The 22,366-nt window shown below is 44.6% G+C and overlaps 1 protein-coding gene across 7 annotated transcripts in view; it reads right to left on the bottom strand.

The window, feature by feature from the left end:
- Positions 1-22,366, bottom strand: part of Patj (PATJ, crumbs cell polarity complex component) — a 302,745-nt gene that overhangs the window by 167,202 nt on the left and 113,177 nt on the right. For 6 of the 7 annotated variants that reach the window (XM_039109186.2, XM_039109188.2, XM_063287101.1 and 3 more), the window contains exons 22-26: positions 16,728-16,902; positions 12,745-12,816; positions 10,969-11,146; positions 8,199-8,309; positions 2,987-3,064 (exon numbers count right to left, since the gene is read on the bottom strand). In XM_039109186.2, coding sequence (XP_038965114.1) covers positions 2,987-3,064; positions 8,199-8,309; positions 10,969-11,146; positions 12,745-12,816; positions 16,728-16,902 — 614 coding nt within the window. Of the gene's footprint in view, positions 1-2,986; positions 3,065-8,198; positions 8,310-10,968; positions 11,147-12,744; positions 12,817-14,758; positions 14,988-16,727; positions 16,903-22,366 lie in introns of those variants that run through there. The other variant, XM_008763915.4, reaches the window with a different exon arrangement.

Here is a 22,366-nt window from a genome sequence, read left to right as displayed (position 1 = left end):
ACCCTAAACTCCATCTCCCAAGCTCTGGGATTACAAGGATGTGCCACCCTAACTGCTGAATATGGTTCTCACTGGATAGCAGTGCACACAGACTGTGTGTGGGAGAGAGGTGAATTGTCTTGGAAACAGACAGCACCAATGTTACAGTGATATTGTCCTGGAAGACAGGACGTAATTTTATATCTAAACTGGAAACTTAATTACTTGATTCTCTGTTCCCCGAGGCATGCTCACCATCTCCTGTCCCGTTCAACGGTGAGTTTAATAAATACCTGGTACCTGCACATTTTGCATAGTTTTATGAATACTGATTTTATTTCTTTTCCTAAAATATACATGGACAGTTTTGGAAGTCCCAGTGAGAAGTGCAAGCAGACCCACCTTCTAGAACTAATTAAACAGAGATGCCTCAGATATGCAGTCTGTGAGCTGTCTAAACCCACTCACATGATGCAGTTCTGAGAGAGAACTCTACCACCTTTTCCTGTTTCTCGTGGTTTATTTCAAACTCCGTGTTTGTGCTCTTTGTACCAGGTTAAGTCTGATTCTGCTGCTCTCTTGGCTGTAACTTAGCAGCAATAGTAACGAATAGAGCTTTGGTTTATGCCCCATACTGGGTGGCATTTATCATGAGGATAAACCCCTGTAAACTGACTTTATGGGGATATACTGTCCACTACTGAGAAGTAATAGAAAAGGTGCTTGTTAGTTTCCTGTGCTAGAACACGCTTTGGTTCTAAAGAATCAGCTCTCTGACAGACAGACCAGGGGGTTTGCAGTCTAAGTCTGCATGGAGTGTAGTCACACAGCTGGGACAGCAGCTAAAAGCTGTCTGAATTTGAGGAAAGTTCTTACTGCTCATTTTGAATGAGACAAATTTCCCTGTCATCTGGGTTTTAATAAAGTTAACAGTCCTGAAAAAATAATTCTCATTAGTTTAGAAACTAGTGTTAATTTTAATTAATATTGTTTCCAGAAAATAGTGAAAATGAACATTATTTTGAGTGTGCTGGTTTTGTGATTTTTAAAATTTTCTTCTTCAAAAACTTACTATCTCAGAAACTTTAAAAGAATCTAATCGTGTATGTGTGTGTGTGTGAGAGAGTGTGTGTGTGTGTATGTGTGTGTGTGAGAGAGTGTGTGTATGTGTGTGTGTGAGAGAGAGCGAGTGTGTGTGTGTGTGTGTGAGAGAGTGAGAGAGAGCGAGTGTGTGTGTGTGTGTGTGTGAGAGTGAGAGAGAGCGAGTGTGTATGTGTGTGTGTGTGTTGGGGGTATGTGTGAATGTGTGTGTGTTGGGGGTGTGTGTGAGTGTGTGTGTGTGTGTGTTGGGGGTGTGTGTGTTGGGGGTGTGTGTGTTGGGGGTGTGTGTGAGTGTGTGTGTGTGTGTGTGTTGGGGGTGTGTGTGTTGGGGGTGTGTGTGAGTGTGTGAGTGTGTGTGTGTGTGTGTGTGTGTGTGTGTGTGTGTGTTGGGAGGTGCACCTGTGCGTTTGAGCTCAGGAGCGGTGGAGGTAGGAGGCACGGGTCCTTCAGCAGCTTAAGTTATCAGCAGTTGTAAACAATCGGACATGGGAACTGGGACCTGAGCTCAGGTCTCCTGTAGGTGCCCTTCATCCTCTACATCCCTGAGAACCCTGAACCAGAGAGAGCTGTGCTGGACAAACTGTAATCTCAGCCCTTGGCAGACAGAGGCAGGACTGATAACACCAATACATTAGACAGTAAGTTCTCAGACAGCCTAGACCACAAGATGCTCTCCGAGAAACACAAGCAAGCAAGCAAACAGAAAACAAAGCACAAATCAAGATTCACATGACCAAAGTACCTTGATAATTCTCTCAACAGACACCAAAACAATTAAATCATACAAACTTCAGTTGGATTAGAGCTGAAGTAAGTTAGAAAGTTCCACCAGCAAAATGTAGCATTTCTAGGAGCACATCAAAGGTTTATATTTTTCTGAATTATGAACATTAATGAACAGAAACAATTTCATAAAGAGAAAAACATGCTAGGCAACTAAAAGGTTGAACCTTCAGAATGATATGCTGTCACCCCAAATCAATTCCAAAACATCACGGACATAAGGTGTGGAAATTGACAAATTGACTCTAAACTTCCATGGAACTAAATGGACTTAACTGGGCAAAACTTTAGAGGAAGGAATATGAAAAAACAAAACTGAGTGCCAGGTGTCAGTAACTAAGGAGCAGAGCATGCTGGGATAGACAGGATGATCAAGAACCAGCTCAGGGGCTGGAGAGATGGCTCAGTGGTTAAGAGCACCGACTGCTCTTCCTGAGGTCCTGAGTTCAAATCCCAGCAACCACATGGTGGCTCACAACCATCTGTAATGAGATCTGATGCCCTCTTCTGGTGTGTCTGAAGGCGGCTACAGTGTACTCATACAATAAAATAAAAATCTTAAAAAAAAAAAAAAAAAAAAAAGAACCAGCTCAGAAGTCAACCTCTCTTCACACCCCAGCCAGGACAGGCTTATACTATGAAGCCTATTTTAAAATGATGAGCTGATTTCTTTGATGGGGCTAAAAAATGAAGAAACATTCTACCTAACACTAGACCTTAAGATAATTTTTAGGTCATTAAATTCTATGAAAATAGATGTAGGAAAACAAAATGGGTGATTACTTCTGACTGATGATGAAGACAATTTTTCCCAGTAGAGGTAAATTTTGATGTGGATCTTCTAGGGGAATAGCAACATGTACAGGAAAACTTCCAGTTCTGAGCAGCATGCCCTGGGAATGACCTGCCAGCCAGCAGAACCAACCAGGGAAGAGAGCTACAGATGCCCTTGGTTGACTGAGTCTCACAGGTCACCCTCACCTGGTTCATGCTTCATCCTGTCAAGAACCAAGCTCACACCCAGTGGGCACCCACTGGACACCTCTGTACACTCACCCACCACTACTCAGCTATGCAAACGGAAACCAAAGCCTCCCTCGGAGGCTGGCAAGACTTGGCTTACCTTAGCTTTCTTTTCTTGAGTGTTTTGGTCCTGATTCTGGGGAGGTGTTTTGCCTTTGTTATTCACACTTGGGATGACCTACGCCACCAAAGAAAAAAGGGAAGAAAGAAAAGTGAGTACACCCAAAAGTCTTTTTCTAAACTCGCTGTGATGGTACCCACCCACAATCTAGCCCAGTGAGACTGAGACAGGAGATTCAGAAGCCTGGAATGTACAGGGAGCTCAAGGCCAGCTTGGATGACATAGCAAGGTCCAGGCCAACTAGAGCTACATACAAAGACCATGTCCAGGGACAGGTGTGATGGAGGGATGGAGGAAATCCCCCCCCCCTTCCTGATTTTTTGTTGTTAGTGTGGATTAGGTGACTTTTCTCAGTCTGTGGCTCAGGTAGGTCTAGAAGTTGCTATGTAGTCTAGGCTAGCCTCAAACTCATCATCTTCCCAGTTCAGAACAGGTGAGAGCAATGGATGGGGGTGCCCTGCACTACAATTCAATGCATTCTTTCTGTCTGTTTATTTGTCATGCCATTGCTCAGGTCAGGCTTGGCACTGAGCAAGCTGCAGCCCTTATTTCTGTGTGTTTAGATAGTAAAGACTTAACGAACCTGGTGACTTCATCTCGAAGCTGTCAGTACAAGTAGGTAAAGTAAGGAAGGCAAGCATTATAAAATCGTGTATGTCACAGAAACAAAGAGATTAAAGAACACTACAGAGTTAGACCACTGACACTAAACATCTCTTCCTGCAAAGGAAGTTTCAGTGGTAATCTGTTAGATGTCAGAATATAGGAATCCTCATTCATTTGAAACCTGCAGTACAATTTAAACTTATCCCCGACTAGCTTACAAACAAATGAGGGTCAGACTATGCTTACTTTATTTGGCTTTGACAATTACTGAGGGGTCACCCCTAATCTACTCTTCTAGAAGCTGGCCTGGCAGCTCCCCAGCAGATATCCCAGATACTTGCTGTTCCTCCAGCTCAAATGAGCACAGTTCTTCTCTCTCAAGATGGCTTCCCCTCTTCCTTGTCCCCACACCTCCATCTCTCCTCCTCTAACCAGGTCACTCCAAACCCACCTACCTCTAATCTTTCCAGGAATTGACTGTAGTCAGTTTTACTTAACCAGTAGTTTTAAACCAAGGAACAAATTTGCACAGCAAAAGCTTGTAAACAGGAGAAGTCCCTAGAAGGCCTAGAGCTTTGGGTATAGAATTTAGCATTACAATACACAGCAACAGACCAAACCTCAAAAGGAATAGGAACTCCCAGCTGAAATCTGTTACTTAGCAGATTTCATAGACTTGTTAATTATCTCACTTTTACCCTTAGCAGAGGGATAAATTACAAATTTATTTCTTCTAGTCAATGAAAGAAGGAATTGAGTAATTTTTTTTCTGTAAAAAAAAAAAACAGGGTCTGATACCTAGTTGCATTCAGTAAATATTTATAAATGAATGAAGTTCAAGTTTACAATTTAATATTTATATATTTATGTTATGTTGGTGTTTTGCCTGCATGTATATTTGTTCCCTACATGTGTGCCTACTCCCTGTGGAGGTCAGAAGAGGTCATCAGATTCCCTGCAATCACAGTTAACAGGCAGCTGAACCTGGGTCTTCTGTAAGAGCAACCAGTGCTCTTAACCACTGAGCCATTGCTCCAGCCCCACTAAGTTTATAAAAACAATTTTAATTCTTACTGACGCTATTAGCACGGGTTTTTAATTTTGTCTGGTTTGTGGCTTTTTGAGGCAGGAATTCAGGAATTCACTCATTACTCCAGGGCTATTTAGAACTCAGTGTAGCCCAGGCTGGCCTTCAGTGAGTTGGTAGGCTATCATGTTCAGCTAAAGGTACACCCAGGAGTTGGCCTGTCCTCCTGGCTCTCCCCCTGCTGCAGCTGTCTTTGGCACATGGCTGCTACTTCCCAAATAATGTCTCTTTGTTATCTATGAAACATCTTAGGAAAATATAGTATTTACACTCATGTTCTTTTTCTAGTCCTAGAAAGATCGAGTAACTACTAGTGATTGTTTTGAGATTCTTTCAATTGCTAACACAAATAATTATGGTATAAAATCTGATGGCTAACATGAACGTAGGAAAAAAATGCTTTATAGAAAATTAAACGAGCGGTTGGGGATTTAGCTCAGTGGTAGAGCGCTTGCCTAGCAAGCACAAGGCCCTGGGTTCGGTCCCCAGCTCTGAAAAAAAGAAAATTAAACAAACTACCTGACTAGAGAATATGAAAAGTGTTTTGAACTAAATGCAATTTCAGATGAAATTTCACTCACTTTTACTATATTAAATAAAATAATTCAGAATGTTTTATTTCACTAAAACAACTGTACTAAGTTCTTCCAAAGACTTAGTTTTGTGTGTGTGCGCGCCGTGTGCCTGTGTACCCTCAAAGGCTAGAAGAGGATGTCAGATCCCCTGGAGCAGCCAACATGGGTACCACGAACCAAGCCCAGGTCCTCTGCAAGACCAGCGAATGCTCTCCAGCTGAGCCATCTCTCCAGTCAGAGCCTCTCTTATGAGTACCATGCTCTTTGTACTTCTACCTTGCCCAACATACATTAACAATCTGCTGAGTACAAGGTGGCAGCCTACAGACTAGTGATTCCTGTCAGAATAGAGCTAAGACAATCCAGGCTCTGCTTCCTTCGAAGACAAAACCAGACAGCGGTAAAAGGCAGGCAGTAGCTGAGAGATGAGCAGCATCAGTTGCCTCTCATGATGCCCACATTCTGAAGAGCAAGGACAGACTTCTGTATATGCTAACCACTGGCAAAGCAGAGATAAAATGCTCGCAAAAGCACTACCCCCTTATAGGAAAATAGATGATCAGGCATTTCATGTAACAGTGAAAAATGAATTTATATGGTTAACATAGAAAATGTCCATGTAGGGATGGAAGGGCACCATTCTAAAGCCATGTGGTAAGAAAGTATAGCCATGGCGCTGGAAGAAGGAAACAGCACAGTTCACAGCTTCTGAGGGAATTAAAGGGGTCTAGTACATAGCTGCATTCACTGAGTGCTTAGAGAAGGCGTCATTCAATTTTAATTCTTAATGATGCTTAAGGGATGGATGAGGAGCTGGGTTCAATTTTGAAAGGATTTTGCTATTATTGGAAACAGGGTTGGGGGATATAAAAAAATATACAAACAGTGCTACCATCAAAACATATTTATGTTATTGTATGGAAAAAACTGCCTTGGCGTAGAAACTTTCTGAAGAGAACTGCGGGATGAGCCGCAGGCTCTGCTGGCAAATGAGCAGCCGCTAATGAAGCAAGTCGGGTGCTGGGCAGGCCTGAGAGTCAGGAGTCAGGGTGTGCACTAGTTCTGAGGTGGCGTCACCATCATGCGGCTGATGGTGCCCATGGCAGTTTTCCAGCATGGAAACAATTTTACACACTAGTCCTCAGAGTGGTACAACATTAGAATCTGACTTCTTTCAGGGTTTTGAAGAACGTTCAAAATTTAATGTAAACTGGTCAAAATGTTTAAGACAGCTGGGCAAGGTGGTCCACACTTGCAGTCCAAGCTCCTTGGGAGGTAAGAGGATCAGGAATTTAAAACCAGTCTGGACAACTCAGTAAGACTTTGTTTCAAATAAAACAGAGGCTGAGGACGGAAGGTCCCAGGGAAGGTGCTTGTCTAGCACCTGAGAGTCTCTGGGTTTGACCCCCAGCACTGGGAATTAATTTAATACAGTTAAATTTGGAAGGGGGGGAGTGCAGCTCAGGGGTACAGTGCCTGTCATGCATGAAGCCCAGTGTTCTATGGTCACTACTGCAAACTAGCAAAAGAAACATGAAGGTACTGTCTCTATCTGCCACGTTCTTTCCTGAGGCCTTGCTGCAGTACTTAATCCAAACCCCTTTAGCAAAGGCATGAAATTTGATTTGTCATTGGCTTGGGAGTTATTCTGGGCTAAGCCAGGTTAAAATTGGAACAAGTTAAGCCTGGTGACTAACACCACTACCTGAGGCTGGAGGCCAGCGGCTGACGTTGGCAGCCCACTTTATATCTTGGATCAAGTGACACAAGTATGGGCCTGGGAGGATGCTGAAGAGAGGCTCCTGCTTTTACAGCTCAGTTTATGTCATCCATGAAAAGCCTTGTAACTCAGCTCACTAGCAAAAGCTACAAGAGGCTCAACATTTTTAGGTGAATCTGTAACACGATCAATTGTTCTAAACATTTTCAACAGGGCACTTAAGGTTGGCAGCAGAGTGCATATCCTGTTGCCTCATTTTCCCTCACAGTCGTCTCTTTGGAAGTGCCATTTGGCACAGAACAGTGTAGGTAAATTTCCTACTGAATGCAGTTCTAACAGAAAAGCAGAGCCACAACTCATTTTCCGTATTATAAAGTACAGTTTACACGTGGACGCCAAAGAGTCTAGCTGAGTCTCAGACCCTGTAAGTATGAGAGGATTTTATGTAGTTCACTCTCTTAGTCTTGCTGAAGGAAGAAGGAAAGGCACAGTCATGGAGCATGGCTAAACTGCAGAGCTGCCCACTGTGGCCACGGCTGCAGCCTAGCAGGCAGAAAGTGCTCTCCTGCATGCAAAGCCCAGCATCATTGCTGGGGCGCTGGGGCACCCAGTAATCCACTTGTTTTTCACACAAGTATTAGCTTCTGCATTCCCTGAAGGACTGAGCACATTACAGTACTGAGACGCAATCATGCTAATTATGTAGTTCTAAGTTCAGAAGTACGTATCACTCCCATTTCTAGGATTTACAGCTACTGAGATACACACAACCTATCATATGACAGCATTGCCCTGACAACGTATCTGTGTTTACAGGATTCAAACAAGCACACGGCCATATGGCTTCCCCACATGGCTTTCATTCCTGGCCTTTCTAGCTTTGAAGTAACTGACTGAGAAAAGTGAAGAAGTGTGTCACTGTGTTAGGGGAACTGGGAAGCAGGCAGGGAGGAAACAGAACAGGACACCGTGCTTCTCGGGCTTGTTTAAGCCAGTGTACAGGGTCATGACTCAATTTTGGCCAGTACATCTAAATTAGGCCAAAGGAAAAACCAGACATTGATGAGAAAGGCTAAATCTGTATGGGGCTAATTAGTACATTTTACAAGGAAAACCAAGCAACAGTGAAAACGTGGGAAGACTGGGAGACATGGTTAGCAGAGGAGAACAGAATGCTGTGTTGAAGTAAGATGTAGAACTTACCCTTGGGGTGGATGACAGGCTCTGTACCACGAACACCACAGGGTTCCCTGCACTCTTGATTGCCTCCACGGCTTCTGCATGCGAGGCATTCTGCAGGTCTACACCAGACACCTAAACCACACAAGACAGCGTTCTGATTAGAAAGGCACCAAATTGTGGACAAAGCCAGCTCAAGTGTGTATCATCCTATGTGCCAGAAAATCCAGGGACTAATGCATTAGACGACAGCCAGGGAGTGAGAACAACTACATATGAAATGTCCCATTGTTTCATGGACAGCATGGTTAACATAATGCTTCTGGCTGGGGAGGGACAGCAAAGAGGACAGTTACATCCTAACAGTCCCACTTTCGTAGGACGAGCCTGGACCGGAAGCTGGTATGGCTCCATTCCAAGGTCTCTATGCACCAGCACGTGGATCCGTGTAACAGAAGCATGCCTCAGAGTGGAATGAGGAACCTTTCTGGACTTTTACAGTCTCTCTATTAAACCGAGTTATTTAACCTAGTCTCACAATCCAGAAACTATTTTGCAATTTGTGCTGACAGAAATGTCCAAACACACACAGGTTTTTTTATTAAAAGCATTTGTAACTTTCAGATAAAGGATTCCCTATTTGGAAACTCCAAGAGCCTAACTTACTAGTATATCCATAGTCTCGAAAAGCACAGGGCTTCAAATCCCAAACAGAGCAATGCCTTAATTGCTAGGGTGGGTTTTAGTCAGCGGGGTGGTGAGCCTGCTGCCTCAAGGGGATGAAGAGCGGGACTGAAGGGCTAACGCAGGTGTCCCCAACAGATTCCTTAGTGTGGGACGGGAATGACTGACGATACCAGAGACAACCGACACACCGCGACGGCAGCAAATCTGGTTCTTCTGAGCTTTAGAATCCAAATGCAGGAACTCAACTGTTCTCATGGATGAAGACACATTTCTGAGAAATAAACCCTGACTTCTTAAAGAGTTCTTGTTATGTATCTAAATCTTTCTTATCATTGCTTCAAGGTATCTGTTTATAAGATACAGACAGAACTCATCACTGCTTCAAGTAAAAACAAACCAAACAAAAGCCTTAGAGCAGGGATCCCAGGAAGCGTAAACAAATGAGTCATTACATCTGACTCAGCGCAGAGTAACAGTGACTCAGTCCCACGGTGAGCCTGAGAACGAGCAGGTAAGGGGGACATGACTGTATTTACTTAGAGGTTTGATTTATTTATGTGCATGTATGTACATGTCACGTATGTGCTGATCAAAGAGATCACAAGAGGGCAGCAGATTTCCTGCACTAGAGCCAGAGGTAGTGTGGGTAGCCTGAGGAAGCAGCTGGGAACACAGCAGACCCTGGGGAACAGAAGCAAGGGCCCTGACATCCTGGTTATCCTTCTGGCCCCCAAATTCTAATTTACAGAAGATAAAGCAGCAGGCCACCTGAAAGCACATAGGAGACACACTCAGACGCTCCACCAGAGGGGAAAAGCATGGAGGAGACACACTCAGACACTCCACCACAGAGGAAGAGCATGGAGGAGACATGCTCAGACGCTCCACCAGAGGGGAAAAGCACATAGGAGACACACTCAGATGCTCCACCAGAGAGGGAGAGCATGGAGGAGACACGCTCAGACGCTCCACCACAGAGGATTAGTACATGGAAACATGCACCAGCCAAGGTAGGACTGAGGCAGCAAACTCAAACCACAACTAACATATACTACTACATACCTGTTAGAATGCCAAACTGACAACACTGTCTCTACATTGATAATGGGGACAAACTGGATCACTTACTCATGGCTTGTAGGGATATAAAATAGCTCAGTTAACCTGGGAAATAGTTTGATAGCTCTTTTCAAATTTAAAAATGGAATTAGCATAAAAGTCGGGCAAATAGTTTGGCACACATTCCAGACATAAAGACCTGTTTGCATTTGCTAATTGTACACTCGGTATGGAGAGACACACCTGTAGTTTTGACAGGAGGTGAAGGTGGGGAGAATGGGAGTTTATAGCCAGCCTTGGGTACAAACAGGTTCATGGCTAACCTGGGCTACATGCAACTAGAGATACCTACTCTGGAACCATCCAACAAGCCCAATACGAACATCCACTCAGAGCTCAGAGCACATTTAGTGTTTTCTGTGCATTAACATTTTAGCTCCCAGGGCTGGAGAGACGTCTTAACAGTTAGGAGCATGTGTGGCTCCGGCCGAGGCTCAGCTGCCAGCACCTACATGGCAGCTCAACTACCTGAAGCTCGAAGGCGCCACCTTTAGCCCTTTCTGGCCTCTGTGGTCTCCTGTATGCACATGATACACATAATTCATGCAGTACACACACACACACACACACGTATGTATAAAATAATAAGTAATGAATAAATCCTAGAAATAAGTAAGGTTGTCTCGCATAAAACTGAAAACATTCGAACCATGGTTTCCCCTTTCAAGGTCACCTTTCTGTAGACAAGCTACAAGCACAAAGCCTAGAACTTGCTAAAGGTTCTGGGGAAGCAGGTGTTGACCTGTTCTATAGGAAGCACTGTGCTAAATCTGTCAGTCAGATCAGCTGGGGTTCTTGCCATGTTATTTTATTTGCTCCGCCCTTACAAGCTAGAGAGGCTCATGCGGTGGGCCTACGATATACAAACTACGGCACCACAAATGGACCCTACCAATTCCGTGCAATTAGAATAAACATCAAGCTGGCCTAAGTGATTCTTTTACCGGCTCAAATGTTTCAAGTAAAACACTGCTTCAGCCTCACTCACCTCAAGTATTTTATCTCCAGTTTTAAGGGCCTTGGTCTTCCCCGCAGGACTGTCTTCTAACACTTGCTTGATGAATATACCCTTGAGTTCTTCTCCATTCTTGAGGCGTTTTATAACTGTTTGTCCACCAACAATGCTGATGCCAAGAGACACATTAGGTTCTCTAAAGATTTCAACACTACAAAAGGGACAAAGAAGACACACTCATGCATAAGGGAATTTCATCTGCTGCATTGTCACTGCAAACGCTCTGTCTGTGGCACAGCCTGTGGCTCATGCTTTATGAACATTTCCTAGTGCTCTTTAGAGATGGTGTATAAATGGGGCTGGCTCCAAAATCGTAAGATATGATCAGACATTTCATTTATATGCACAATGTTAGCAGAGACTCTGAGAAAATAACAAGGAGGTAAAGACTCAGGAAAGCACAGGTTCATTTTAATGAGGCCTCAGCTTTTCAGAGTAAAATGAACAGCTATTGTGCACACTGCTTTCCCAGTGAGAAGGTTTAAGTGTGAGGTTCTTTATAGAAAGTCACCCTTCTCTGCTTTCCACCTCCATACCATTGTTTCTGTCTGTTTACTTACGGACTCATCGGTATTTGAGATAGATTCTCACTATACAGTTAGGAGGACCCTGAATTTGAATGCTTGTTTCAGGCTCTCACAAGCTAGGATTACAGGTATGTGTCTCCTATCCCCATACTCATACCTAGACAAATATTTGTTTTTTATCCAATGACACTTTAAAAAAAAGAGTATGAAATAAAATTTGCTCCTACATAAATTTTGCTTTAGTTATAGAAGCACGATGATTAATCAACTCAATTTAGAAACTACTCATAAAATATGTCCTCAGAGTCTGTATGAAAAACCCAGAAGTGCAAGGTGATGATAGGCTGGACGGTGGTGCTGCTGGAATTAGCACAGCATAAAAACAGGGAGAAGAGCTACTAAAGAACTTGGGTGGTCTGATAAGTACTTCTCCGGGCAACCACATGCAAGAGAGGATGGGCTCATGCTGCCCAAACCAGACCCAAGTGTATTCTGTCCACCAGGGAGAGGGAGGGAAGCTGGCAGGTAAGAGAAGCCTCCACCAGAGTTTCTGGACCTCTAGCTGTAGATCACACCTTGGCAGCATTACCTCACTTGTAACCAATGCAGGACAAAGCGTGATGACTCTCAGTGACTACTCTCACAGAGACAGCATCAAAGAGTTTAATATTGGCTAACAGTCTTTAGACAAGACAAGAAGGCATTAAAACTCAGCACAGAGGATTACTTAAGTGTCCATTACAGTGACTAAGTGTCTTACTCAGGGTTTCTGTTGCTGTGAGGAAATGCCATGACCGAAAAGCAAGTTGGGAAGGAAAAGGTTTATTTGGCTTAAACTTCCATACCCCTTTTCATCACTGAAGGGAATTGGGACAGGAACTCAAACAGGGCAGAAACATGGAGACAGGAGCTTATGCAGAGGCTATGGAAGGGTGCTTTTTACTGGCTTGCTCTCCATGGCTTACTCAGCCTGCTTTCTTATAGAACTAAGGACCACAAGCACAGGGATGGCATCACCCACAATGGGAGGGGCCCTCCCACCCCAACCACTAATTAAAAAATGCCCTACAGAGGAATCTTATGGAGGCATTTTCTCAAGTGAGGTTCCCTCCTTTCAGATAACCCTAGCTTGTGTCAAGCTGCCACAAGACTAGCCAGCCCACTGAATCAGTTGAGGAGCAAGGGTGTGCCTGCACTGAGGACAGGAACAGCATACACTTACATTCTTGGTGGGCCCCAGTGACTGAAGTTCGGTGTTTCCTCTCCTTCACCTTCCTCTCTCTCAGGTAATTCACTATAAAGGGAAACACAAAGTACACTTGTTCTTAAATGTTCTTGGAAACTTCGAAATTGCATGATATAAAGGTAAACAATTAACCTCTAAACTTTTAAAGTATTCACATCAATAAATAAAGAGAACATTCCCCGCTTTAATAGTCAATGCAGAACCAACCATATAGTCCAGAATGCCACAGAACGATTAAAAACTGCTAGAACAGGAGACTCGTTCGGAACAATTGCCTTTAATCTGTCCAGTTTCACATCTGCACCAGCATCCGTATAGAACATCTTTCTGTTATGCTATAAGGAGTCTCACGTTGTAACCCAGGCTGCCATCGAAGATGCACTGACCTTTGTGCCTTGTCCTCCCTAGTACTCAGATGTCAGGTGTGAGTGACTATGCTTGCCTTAGAGTATGTTTCCTAAACCTTGCACTGATTGACCAGCTTACCCAACTGATTTATTTTTGCCTCAACTTAGAGCAACTAGTGAACTGGATTAAAAAAAAAAAAACCTGCTGAATGCCCGAATGCACTAGTTGGAGCAGTAATGTGATTGCTTTTGGTCATGGTATTTATCACAGCAACAGAGAGCAAACTAAAACAAGCAGATCTGAAAAACTCTCAGTTTTCACTGTTGAAAATAGAAGGAAACACCCCTCGTATCTGTGGGAGTTTGCTTTGCTTTGCTTCCGGGTTTCCTGAGCTAAGGGATGTAATTCCCATGATGGTGTAAGTGGGCCATGGAAACCGTTTATGTTGTCATTACAGGAGTTGCATCCCTCACCAGGACCAAAGCAATTTGGGGAGGAAAGGCTCTATTTTATTGTAGAGCTTACAATCCTACCATCTAGGGAAGCCAAAGCAGGGACTGAAGCAGACCACAAAAAAAGGTATGCAACGCTCTCCATGGCTCACAACCAGCTAATTTTCTTGTACATCCAAAGCCCACAGTGGGCTAGGCCCTTCTCCACCAATTATCAATCATGAAAATGCCCACAGGCTGGCCACAGGACAGCGTCACTCAACTGTGCTTCTCTCTTCTTGGTGACTCTAGGTTGTGTCAGGTTGACATTTGAGGCTAACAGTGACTCATAGCTTCCCAGAGGGAGGAGGCAAGGCAGTGTCTGACACACGACAACTGCTTTTCTTTGCTAAGGATGTAACACAGGGATTCTGCTACTGGAAGAGAGCAGTACCTTTCATCACCTTCAAGCAGCAGAGGACACATACTTTAATAAGATTATTTCACAGGAAAAAAAGTCTGAAGCTTGTGAAGGCTACCCAAACTGAACGTTTCAGTTTTTTTTCATTGAATACTTGAATTTTTGGTTTTACATCACAGTTTTGATATATCAATAGATATTGGTGCAGGGTAAATAAGGATCGGGTTTCATTCTGTTACTTATAGACACTGGTTCCCTAGGACCATTTGTGGGAGAGGCTGTCTAGGTGAACGGGTATGTGCCACAGCGCATGTATGAGGTCACAGGATAAGCTGTGGAAGTTAAGTCTCTCCTTCAGCATGTGGGTCCCAGGGACTGAACTCAAGTGTTTGGAGGCAGATTCCTTTCACCTGCTGGACCATCCTGCCAGTCTGCTTTGCATCCTAAAGAGATTTCATTCCATATATATTTGATATGAAAGGTATTGTGTTCCCTCCCTGACCCCTCCGGTTAACACTGCTTGTTTCTCTACACAATTATACTATTGCTTTCAAGTGATATGGTTTTACATATCAATATAAAATCCAGGAGCACATATAAGAAAAATATGCATTGTCTTCCTGACAATTTACTTGCTTCTTGATTCACTTAATAACTTGAGTTGCACCCACCTTCTTGCCAATGGCATAGCATTCCTAGTCTTTATGGCTGAAAAGAATTCCATTGGGAATATTCACCACAGTTTCCTCACTCACTCCTGCTGTTGGGCACAGAGGCTGGTGCCATGACTTGGCCACGAGCAGTGCTGCAGCAGACGTGGATATGCAAGTGTCTCTGGTGTGCTGGGTTGAGGCCTTTGTGCAAACACCCAAGGCGGGCGTAGTGTGGAGATCATGTGCTGGATCTAATTTTTAAGAAGCTGTCAACCCATCTTGCATGGAGGCTGGACCAGCTCGCCGTCCTTACAGCGATGAGAGGGTTTCCTTCACTCAGACCCTCATCAGTATTTGTCCATTTCCCTATTAAGTCCCAAACACAGGTCTTTCACCTCAAGTTCATTTTCAGGCTCAAAACTTTGCTTAGTGTACTGTGATTTGATCCTTTCATTATTTTAAAACAACAACAGAAAATGCTATAATCTGAGTATTTTATTAAATTCAGCAAGGCTCCTGAGGCCATGAAACAATCAATATCTTGCCATTTCCATCACCACTGCCTCTGGATTAAACATCTACCATGACCTGCACCAGCCTGTTCTAGGTATTTTTTCCAGTTTTATGGACAGAGTTGATTGTCTATCTTTCTACTCCTCTTTGGGCAGAAGGAAATGGGCATGGCTCTTTCCCATTTCCTCAGTTAACAAACTCCAGTGTAGAGAAATAGTTTCACTTCTATCAGATTCAACGAGCAACACTAAGCACAAGACAAACTAAAAACCAAAGGTGCTTCACTGACACGTGATTGGACAACATAAAGTCATGAAATTTGTCCGCAACCTTTCTACTCTGAGGTGTCTCTGGGGACACAGACTGTTGCTGACTCACTCAGGCACCCTTGCCTGCATTTACACGGTCATATATAATAAAACATAGACGTGGCCTGCATTTATACGGTCATATATAATAAAACATAGACATGCATGTATGTGTATCCTCCTTACCTTAGTCATATAGTGCCAGCCTCTTTACATGGGCAGGATTCTCAACTTCATCCAGTTCCTGCCATGTCTAACTCTGGCCTTTATCTTCTACTCTCAATTGTGATTTCTATCCAACACCACAGCACAGACAAACAAAACTGCTCTGTCCATAAGAGCCTCACAGAATGTTTATCGTGGCTCATCTCTGGCCACACCACAGCTCTTCCCCTGGTTTGCAGTTCAAGGCCTTCCTCCTACCTGTTGTGTCAGCCCCACCTCCCCTTCCTCTCTCCAGTCAGGCACCACTTGTGGCAGGACTTGGAAGGCGCATCATCCCCTTGCTGCTTGCACTTCCACAGATGATCTTTCAAACCCAAGAGCTTCATCTGTACTTGACCACGTTCTCAATGACACGTTCTCAAGGAATACACAGCATTTCCAGATTCCTACATCCAATGGATTCCATCTACTTTGATGATTTAGGAATGTTTTAATCCTCAACATGTCCCCAGATAACCTGATAACTTGCCAACCTGTTTATTGGCCTTTATCAAAGAATTAATGTCCTCCTACCCAGCTTCCTACTCTAGAACCATGAGTCTTATAAAGTGACATTTGTCATCATTCCCTATAGATTTTCTGACACTGTATCTACATATCCTTTGTCCTCAAGTCTGCTTGCTGACCAGGCAATAGAAACTCTGAATTAACATCCCATTCCCTAAGCATACTGTGTGCAATCCATTTTGTGAATAAAAATATGAAATTCTATGTGTGACCTAATTTTAAACACAATGTAAAATTTTAATAGTAATTGTCTAACATAGATATAGTCATAGTATCCTTCTACATTTTCTAAATGTTTCACTTAAATTGTACATTTTCTAGAAATAGAAGCCAAACCACAGTGGACAGGGAACACAGGGGAATGTTGGCATGGGGGCTGGTGGTGGGGTATAAGTTAGCACTCAGGACAAAGTCATACGCGTAAGAAAATGACATAAAATATACCACTGTATATGACAATAATAATAAAAAGTAAATATACTACTTTGTATAACTTAGAAACAACTTCTTAAAGGAAGAAATAAAATGAAAAGTTAAAGGAAGGACACCATACCATGCAGCATTTGCATGTCGTGAAGACACCATTCCCACGTGCGAGGAAGGCTTGGTGACCACACGGGCACTGGGGAGTCGGTACAGGGGCAACTCTTCCTGTTCTCTTCTTTGGGTGACAGCTGGAAGATCTACAAGCACGCCAGGGCCTTGCAAGTCACTTGGAGTCATCATGCCTGAAGAATCCAGATGGTGAAAAACACAATACAGTCAGCAATTCAACACGGTGGTAAAGGTATGACCCTTCCAGCTAGGCGGTGGCTGACACCAACGTCTGTACATCAAAGACTTAACGCCAGGCGGCAGCAAGCACCACTGAAAATCGAAGCAAGGAAGGGCCAGAAGGAGGAAGGTCACATTTCCAGTGGTCCTTGGGGGGTGGGGGTGGGGGGACAAACAAATGAACTAAACTAAGTACTCTATCAATATCACTAATTCATCCAAAGTTTTCCTTTCTTGTCCTGAGCTATTCTCGCCACTGGTACTTTAGAATTTATTCATTTAAACAAAATGACCCCATTGAACAACTAAGAGTTCTTACAATTTGAAGGGCTTAGTTTAGAAACAGCAGAATTCTTTTATATCTGTTGACACATTCTATTTTCATAGATAATTATAAGAAGGAAAGAACATTATTAATTATATTTTATGAAAGGGGAAATTCAGGTTAAAGATTTTGCTAATTTTTAGTTTGTACCAGTACAGGCAAGGGGGTGCACACATCCCACAGTGCATGCATGTGTAGGTCAGAAGACAATGGGTAGGACTTGGTTTGCTTCCCAGCAAGTGCCTTCACCTGCCCGGCCATCTTGCTGACCCAATTTTGGATAACCGGCCACTGAGCACAAATTATCATAATTTATTTCAAAGTTTACCTTTGTTAGGGGGTAACCCCTATGCGGGGGTGCTACACACAAGTGTGCACAGAGGTGAGCATGGGTGCACACGTGGGAAGGCAGAACAAGACATGAGCTCTCTTCCTCTACTACCTTCTGCCTTATTGTCTTGAGACAGGGTCTCTCCAGAACCGGAAGCTCACCGTTCGTTCGGCTGGCCTGCCGGAGAGCCCTCGGGATCAGCCTATCTCGCCTCCCAGTGCTGGGATTACAAGCACATATGCCCAGCTTTATACACAGATGTTGGAGATTTTAGCTCAGGCTCTTGTGCCTGCAAGCAGGAGTGAGTCGTTGGTCAAGTTTCTGACTTTGATTCTTATTCTTTTGTTGTTGTGGTTGTTTGAGGGAGTCTCACTACGCAGCCAAGGGTAACCTCAAACCCACAAAGTTCTGTGCTTTCTAATTGTTGGGATTAAACATGAATATGTTGCCCACAGAGAAGAGGGCCTCAGAATCCCTGTGAGTAGAGTTTATAAGGGACTTATTTGTGGTGGGGTTGGAAACAAAACCTCAATTGTTATTTTTTTTTTTAATTTATTTATTATGTATACAGCGTTCTGCTTGCATGTATGCCTGCAGGCCAGAAGAGGGCATCAGATCTCCCATTACATGGTGGTTGTGATCCACCATGTGGTTGCCAGGAATTGAACTCAGGACCTCTGGAAGAGCAGTCAGTGCTCTTAACCTCTGAGCCATCTCTCCAGCGCGTTATTTTTAATTTTTGAAATGCATTTTGTGCTGTGTGTGTACAGTGTACATGTGGCAGTCTCTTATTTTAATGCTTATTCTTTAAAGAATTAAGGTAAGACAACTTTCAGGAGTGGATTCTCTATTCCATCTTGTGAAGGTCCTTGAGTTCCTGCTGCTGCGTGAGTGTCTAGCAATTCTTCTCTGGGCCTCCCAGCTCCCGCAGGAGTACTGCATCACAAGGTCATGCAATGCATCTGGCAACTAATTTCAGGTTTTCAGGTTTACATGGCACGTGCTTTCACCTAAAGAGTCAATGTGTGTGTGTGTGTGTATGTGTATGTATGTATGTGTGCCTGTGTGTGTCTGTGTATGTGTCTGTGTGTGTGTGTTGGTGTGTGTGTGTGTGTGTATGTGTGTGTGTGTGTGTGTGTGTGTGTGTGCGCGCGCGCGCGCTCATGTACACTCTCCCTGCATTATCATCTATGTTTTTTACTTTACATATGTATCTGTGTGGTGTGCAGGCATGTATGCATGTTCACGTGTGTGGCTGCACTCATGTGTTCATGTGTGGAGGCCTGAAGTGATGCAGTGTCTTTCTTGGTCCCTCTCTACCTTACAAAGGCTGGGTCTCTCTGAGCCTAGAGCTCACTGCTAAAGTGAGCCTGGCTACACAGCTCCTGAGGGCTCAGTCTTTGTCTCCCACGCACTGGGCTCGGAGGTGGTTATCTGTCACCCGGCTCTGACGTGGGTTCTAAGGGGCAGAATCCTGACCCTCACACTTGTGTGGCAAACACTTTAGCCACCAGGCCGTTTCCCCAGCCCCAGCCTCAGCCTCTTATACTTAATTTTGGTTTCTATTTCGAAGAGCTCGTGTAATGACCTCGAGGCACACTGGTTAAGGGGAGAGCAATGGCTTTGGCCTCCAGCCAGAGGCAGATTCCAGACAGGGCTGGGATGCGGCTTGTCCCCAGCACCACACGAACCAGCTGTGGGGTGTGTGCCAATAATCCCACCACTCAGGAGGGAGAGGCAGGAGCATCAGAAGTGCACGGCAATCCCCAGCTACATAGTTCGAGGCTACCTGGGCTATTTTCCAGAAAGCAGAGTAATTACAGACAAAAAGGCAGCATGATTGAACAGCTGACTTCAATGATTGACGAGAAGAACAGTTCTGTGCAGCCAGCAGGGATGGGAAAACTAGCAGGTCAAGCACTGGAGAACTTTGCTATGCAGGGAAGAACCTGGCTTGCCGTGACAGGAACCAGTGGGGCCAGCCTCTGGAACCTATGAGCCATGAATTGAAAGAACCTCCCCACCAACCCCGACCCTGAATGACATTCTTCTTTGAAATTGGTATTCTTAAAGAAAATGTGAAATGCTACGATTTACAAAGTGTAGGTTTCAAGCCAAGGAGATGGGATGCTACTTTACAGGGCGGCATCACAGTAAATAATGCAGCGCTTATCCAAGCAACATGAAACACGATACAGACTTTCACCAAGATTATTATTTGAGGGGCCCTGGCTCAGGGGAAGTTGCTTGCAACCAAGTCTGGCGACTGGAGTTCAAGCCCTAGAACATGACGGCAGGACAGTGCCACCTCTGACTCTTCATAAACAAATGCATGTGAAAAAGAAGTTGTTAAAGTTATTTGATTTGGACACTTGTTTAAAAAAAGATTTCTTTCAGAAGTTAAGCCAGAGGTTATAATTTTTAAAAGGACAATGTATTTTATTCACCATCGTGCAAAATGTAAGGAGTCATAGGTGGCTGAGAGCTTCAAATACAGGCGCTTGTGGCTTTTAAATATTCACTCAACAAACGTACACGGAGCATCTACTACTTGCCAGAAAGTTCAAAAAAATCTACAAAAGTCCTCGCAGCACAGAGCTACCATTCTAACGGTGAGACACAGAATGGACACCTGGACGGATGCTCAGAAGCCCTGAGCTCTAGGGAAGAAAACGAAGCAATCGGGGGACAGAGAAGATACAGGGACTTCAGACAAGTTGCCAGAAACTACTCACAGCTGCATCGTGTATGTTAGGCACAGGAGACAGCATGAGGAAGGGAAAGGTGGAACTCAATAAATATTATGACTCCCCACCAAAAGTAAAAGCACCTCCACTCAGCCATAAGAAGTAGAAGGATGGGAGCCAGAGGTGGGCGAGCCTGAAACCAAAATACAAGTGAAATAAGAAACACTGCAGCTGCAGCCCCTGAGTGGTCGCACCTGGCTTGACTCTAGCCTGCCCTGCCTGCCCTGGCCTAGCCTGCCCTGCTCCCTGCCTGCCCCTGGCCTAGCCTGCCCTGCTCCCTGCCTGCCCCTGGCCTAGCCTGCCCTGCCTGCCCCTGGCCTAGCCTGCCCTGTCTGCCTGATTGCCCAGTCCTGCTACCCTTACTGTGCTCAGAGCTCTTCAAAGGTAAATCAGAAACCTCTCCCTCTTCCAACCTAACCTAGGGTGTTAGGACTAGGGTCCAAATAGTTTTCCCACTCTTCTCCATGCTTCCTGCCATACCCTAGTCCTCGTCATGCAGTCTAAGTGCTCTATAGCTTTGCCTGTGCCTCAGCCTCCTGACTTTCTTTTAATGGAGACCTTTATTCCAGACTCTAGGACTGCTTTGGATATCTGCTCTTTAACCCAACATAGGGAACCCCGGCCGCCTCCTTCACCTCCTCCTGTTTCCTAGAACGTGTTAAGATGGTGTAAGACATGTGTAAGACAGGCCACACGTGTCCTCTTTCCGTCTGCTCAATAAAGGAATCACTAAGGCAGGCTGAGGAGGCTGAGGCCCTTTCTAGAGACCTGCACCTACAGTAACATCAGCTTACTCATCACTAGAGCAAATTCTACCCAATATGAACGCTCAGCTAGTCTGTCCTCGTGTCTGTGAGAACATGAAGGATTTTACACCAAAGGCCTTCCTTGAATCTGTGTCTCTATCTTGTTTTAGAGACTTGAGTCTCTAGAAACTGGAACTGACTTGTCGGTCACAGACAACCCGTTCCACCTTTTCCTGTGGATGCCATCCATTGGAAACCTGTCTACTAAATGACAACTCCTTTTGCTTCTGGTCTTGATCAAGTGTCAATACAGCAGAGATACGGGGAATAGAATTATCATACTCAGATGCCTTCCCCATCTCCAGACACTTTCACTGCCAACTACTGGGACCCCACTCCTGGGTGCTTGGTCAAACCAGACCTGACAGCTCCGGGGGCTGCCTGTGCACCTCCACTCAATGCATGGGGGGGGGGCACAACAAAGGTTCCACTTGCCAAGCAATCTCTCACACAGTCCACTGCTGTGCTGTGAGAGTTACCTCTTCTCATGCCTGTTACCAGGGTCTGCTGCCCACTGCCTCCCCTCTGGCCCTTTGCCAGCACTCGAATGCCCATTTCTCACCTCTCACAGTGTTTGACACATACTTTATAGAGCTGTTCACCCTGTGCTCCCAGCACCCACCAGCCCATAAAACAAATCATGTCCTGGAGGCCTATGCAGTCGTTAGGCAATGGCTGAAATGGGCACAGAGGTTATAAAAACAGGGAGGTTATAAAAAAGGCCCCAGGATAAATGGAAGTTAACGCTTACAGACGAGGAATGGGGAGAATTTTCCAAACCTTTATACACGGTGAGGTGATTGTAGACCTCAGCAACAGAAACCAAGCAAAGTGAGCTGAGGTGTTAAACAGGCGCACACGCAGCCTGCTGCCTGCCCACCTGCCGAATACTATGTCTGCGGTGAGAACTGAGCCCATTCGTGACAGCACTCGCCCTCCAGAAGCTTCGCCTACAGCGAGGACTGGACTGGAAATGGGTACATAGGACAGAAAGCCATCCAGAGCGGGCGGTAGGATGGAAACGGAGTTGTTTCTTCTGGGAGTCTTGGGAAACTCATTTACAAGTTTGTTCTCACACTCCATGGACTGTGAGTGTTTTAAAGAAACCACATTATGCTGGTGTGGTTGGTTTTTTGTTTTGTTTTGGTTTTTTTTGCCGCTGTTTTCTGTTGGTGACGACACCACCGTGCGCTCTACTGCCACTTAGTC

The sequence above is a fragment of the Rattus norvegicus genome, chromosome 5 (genome assembly GCF_036323735.1).
Source record: "Rattus norvegicus strain BN/NHsdMcwi chromosome 5, GRCr8, whole genome shotgun sequence".
Classification (NCBI taxonomy): Eukaryota; Metazoa; Chordata; class Mammalia; order Rodentia; family Muridae; genus Rattus; species Rattus norvegicus.
The sequence above is the reverse complement of the archived record's forward strand: the minus strand, read 5'-3'. Positions and strand labels throughout refer to the sequence as shown.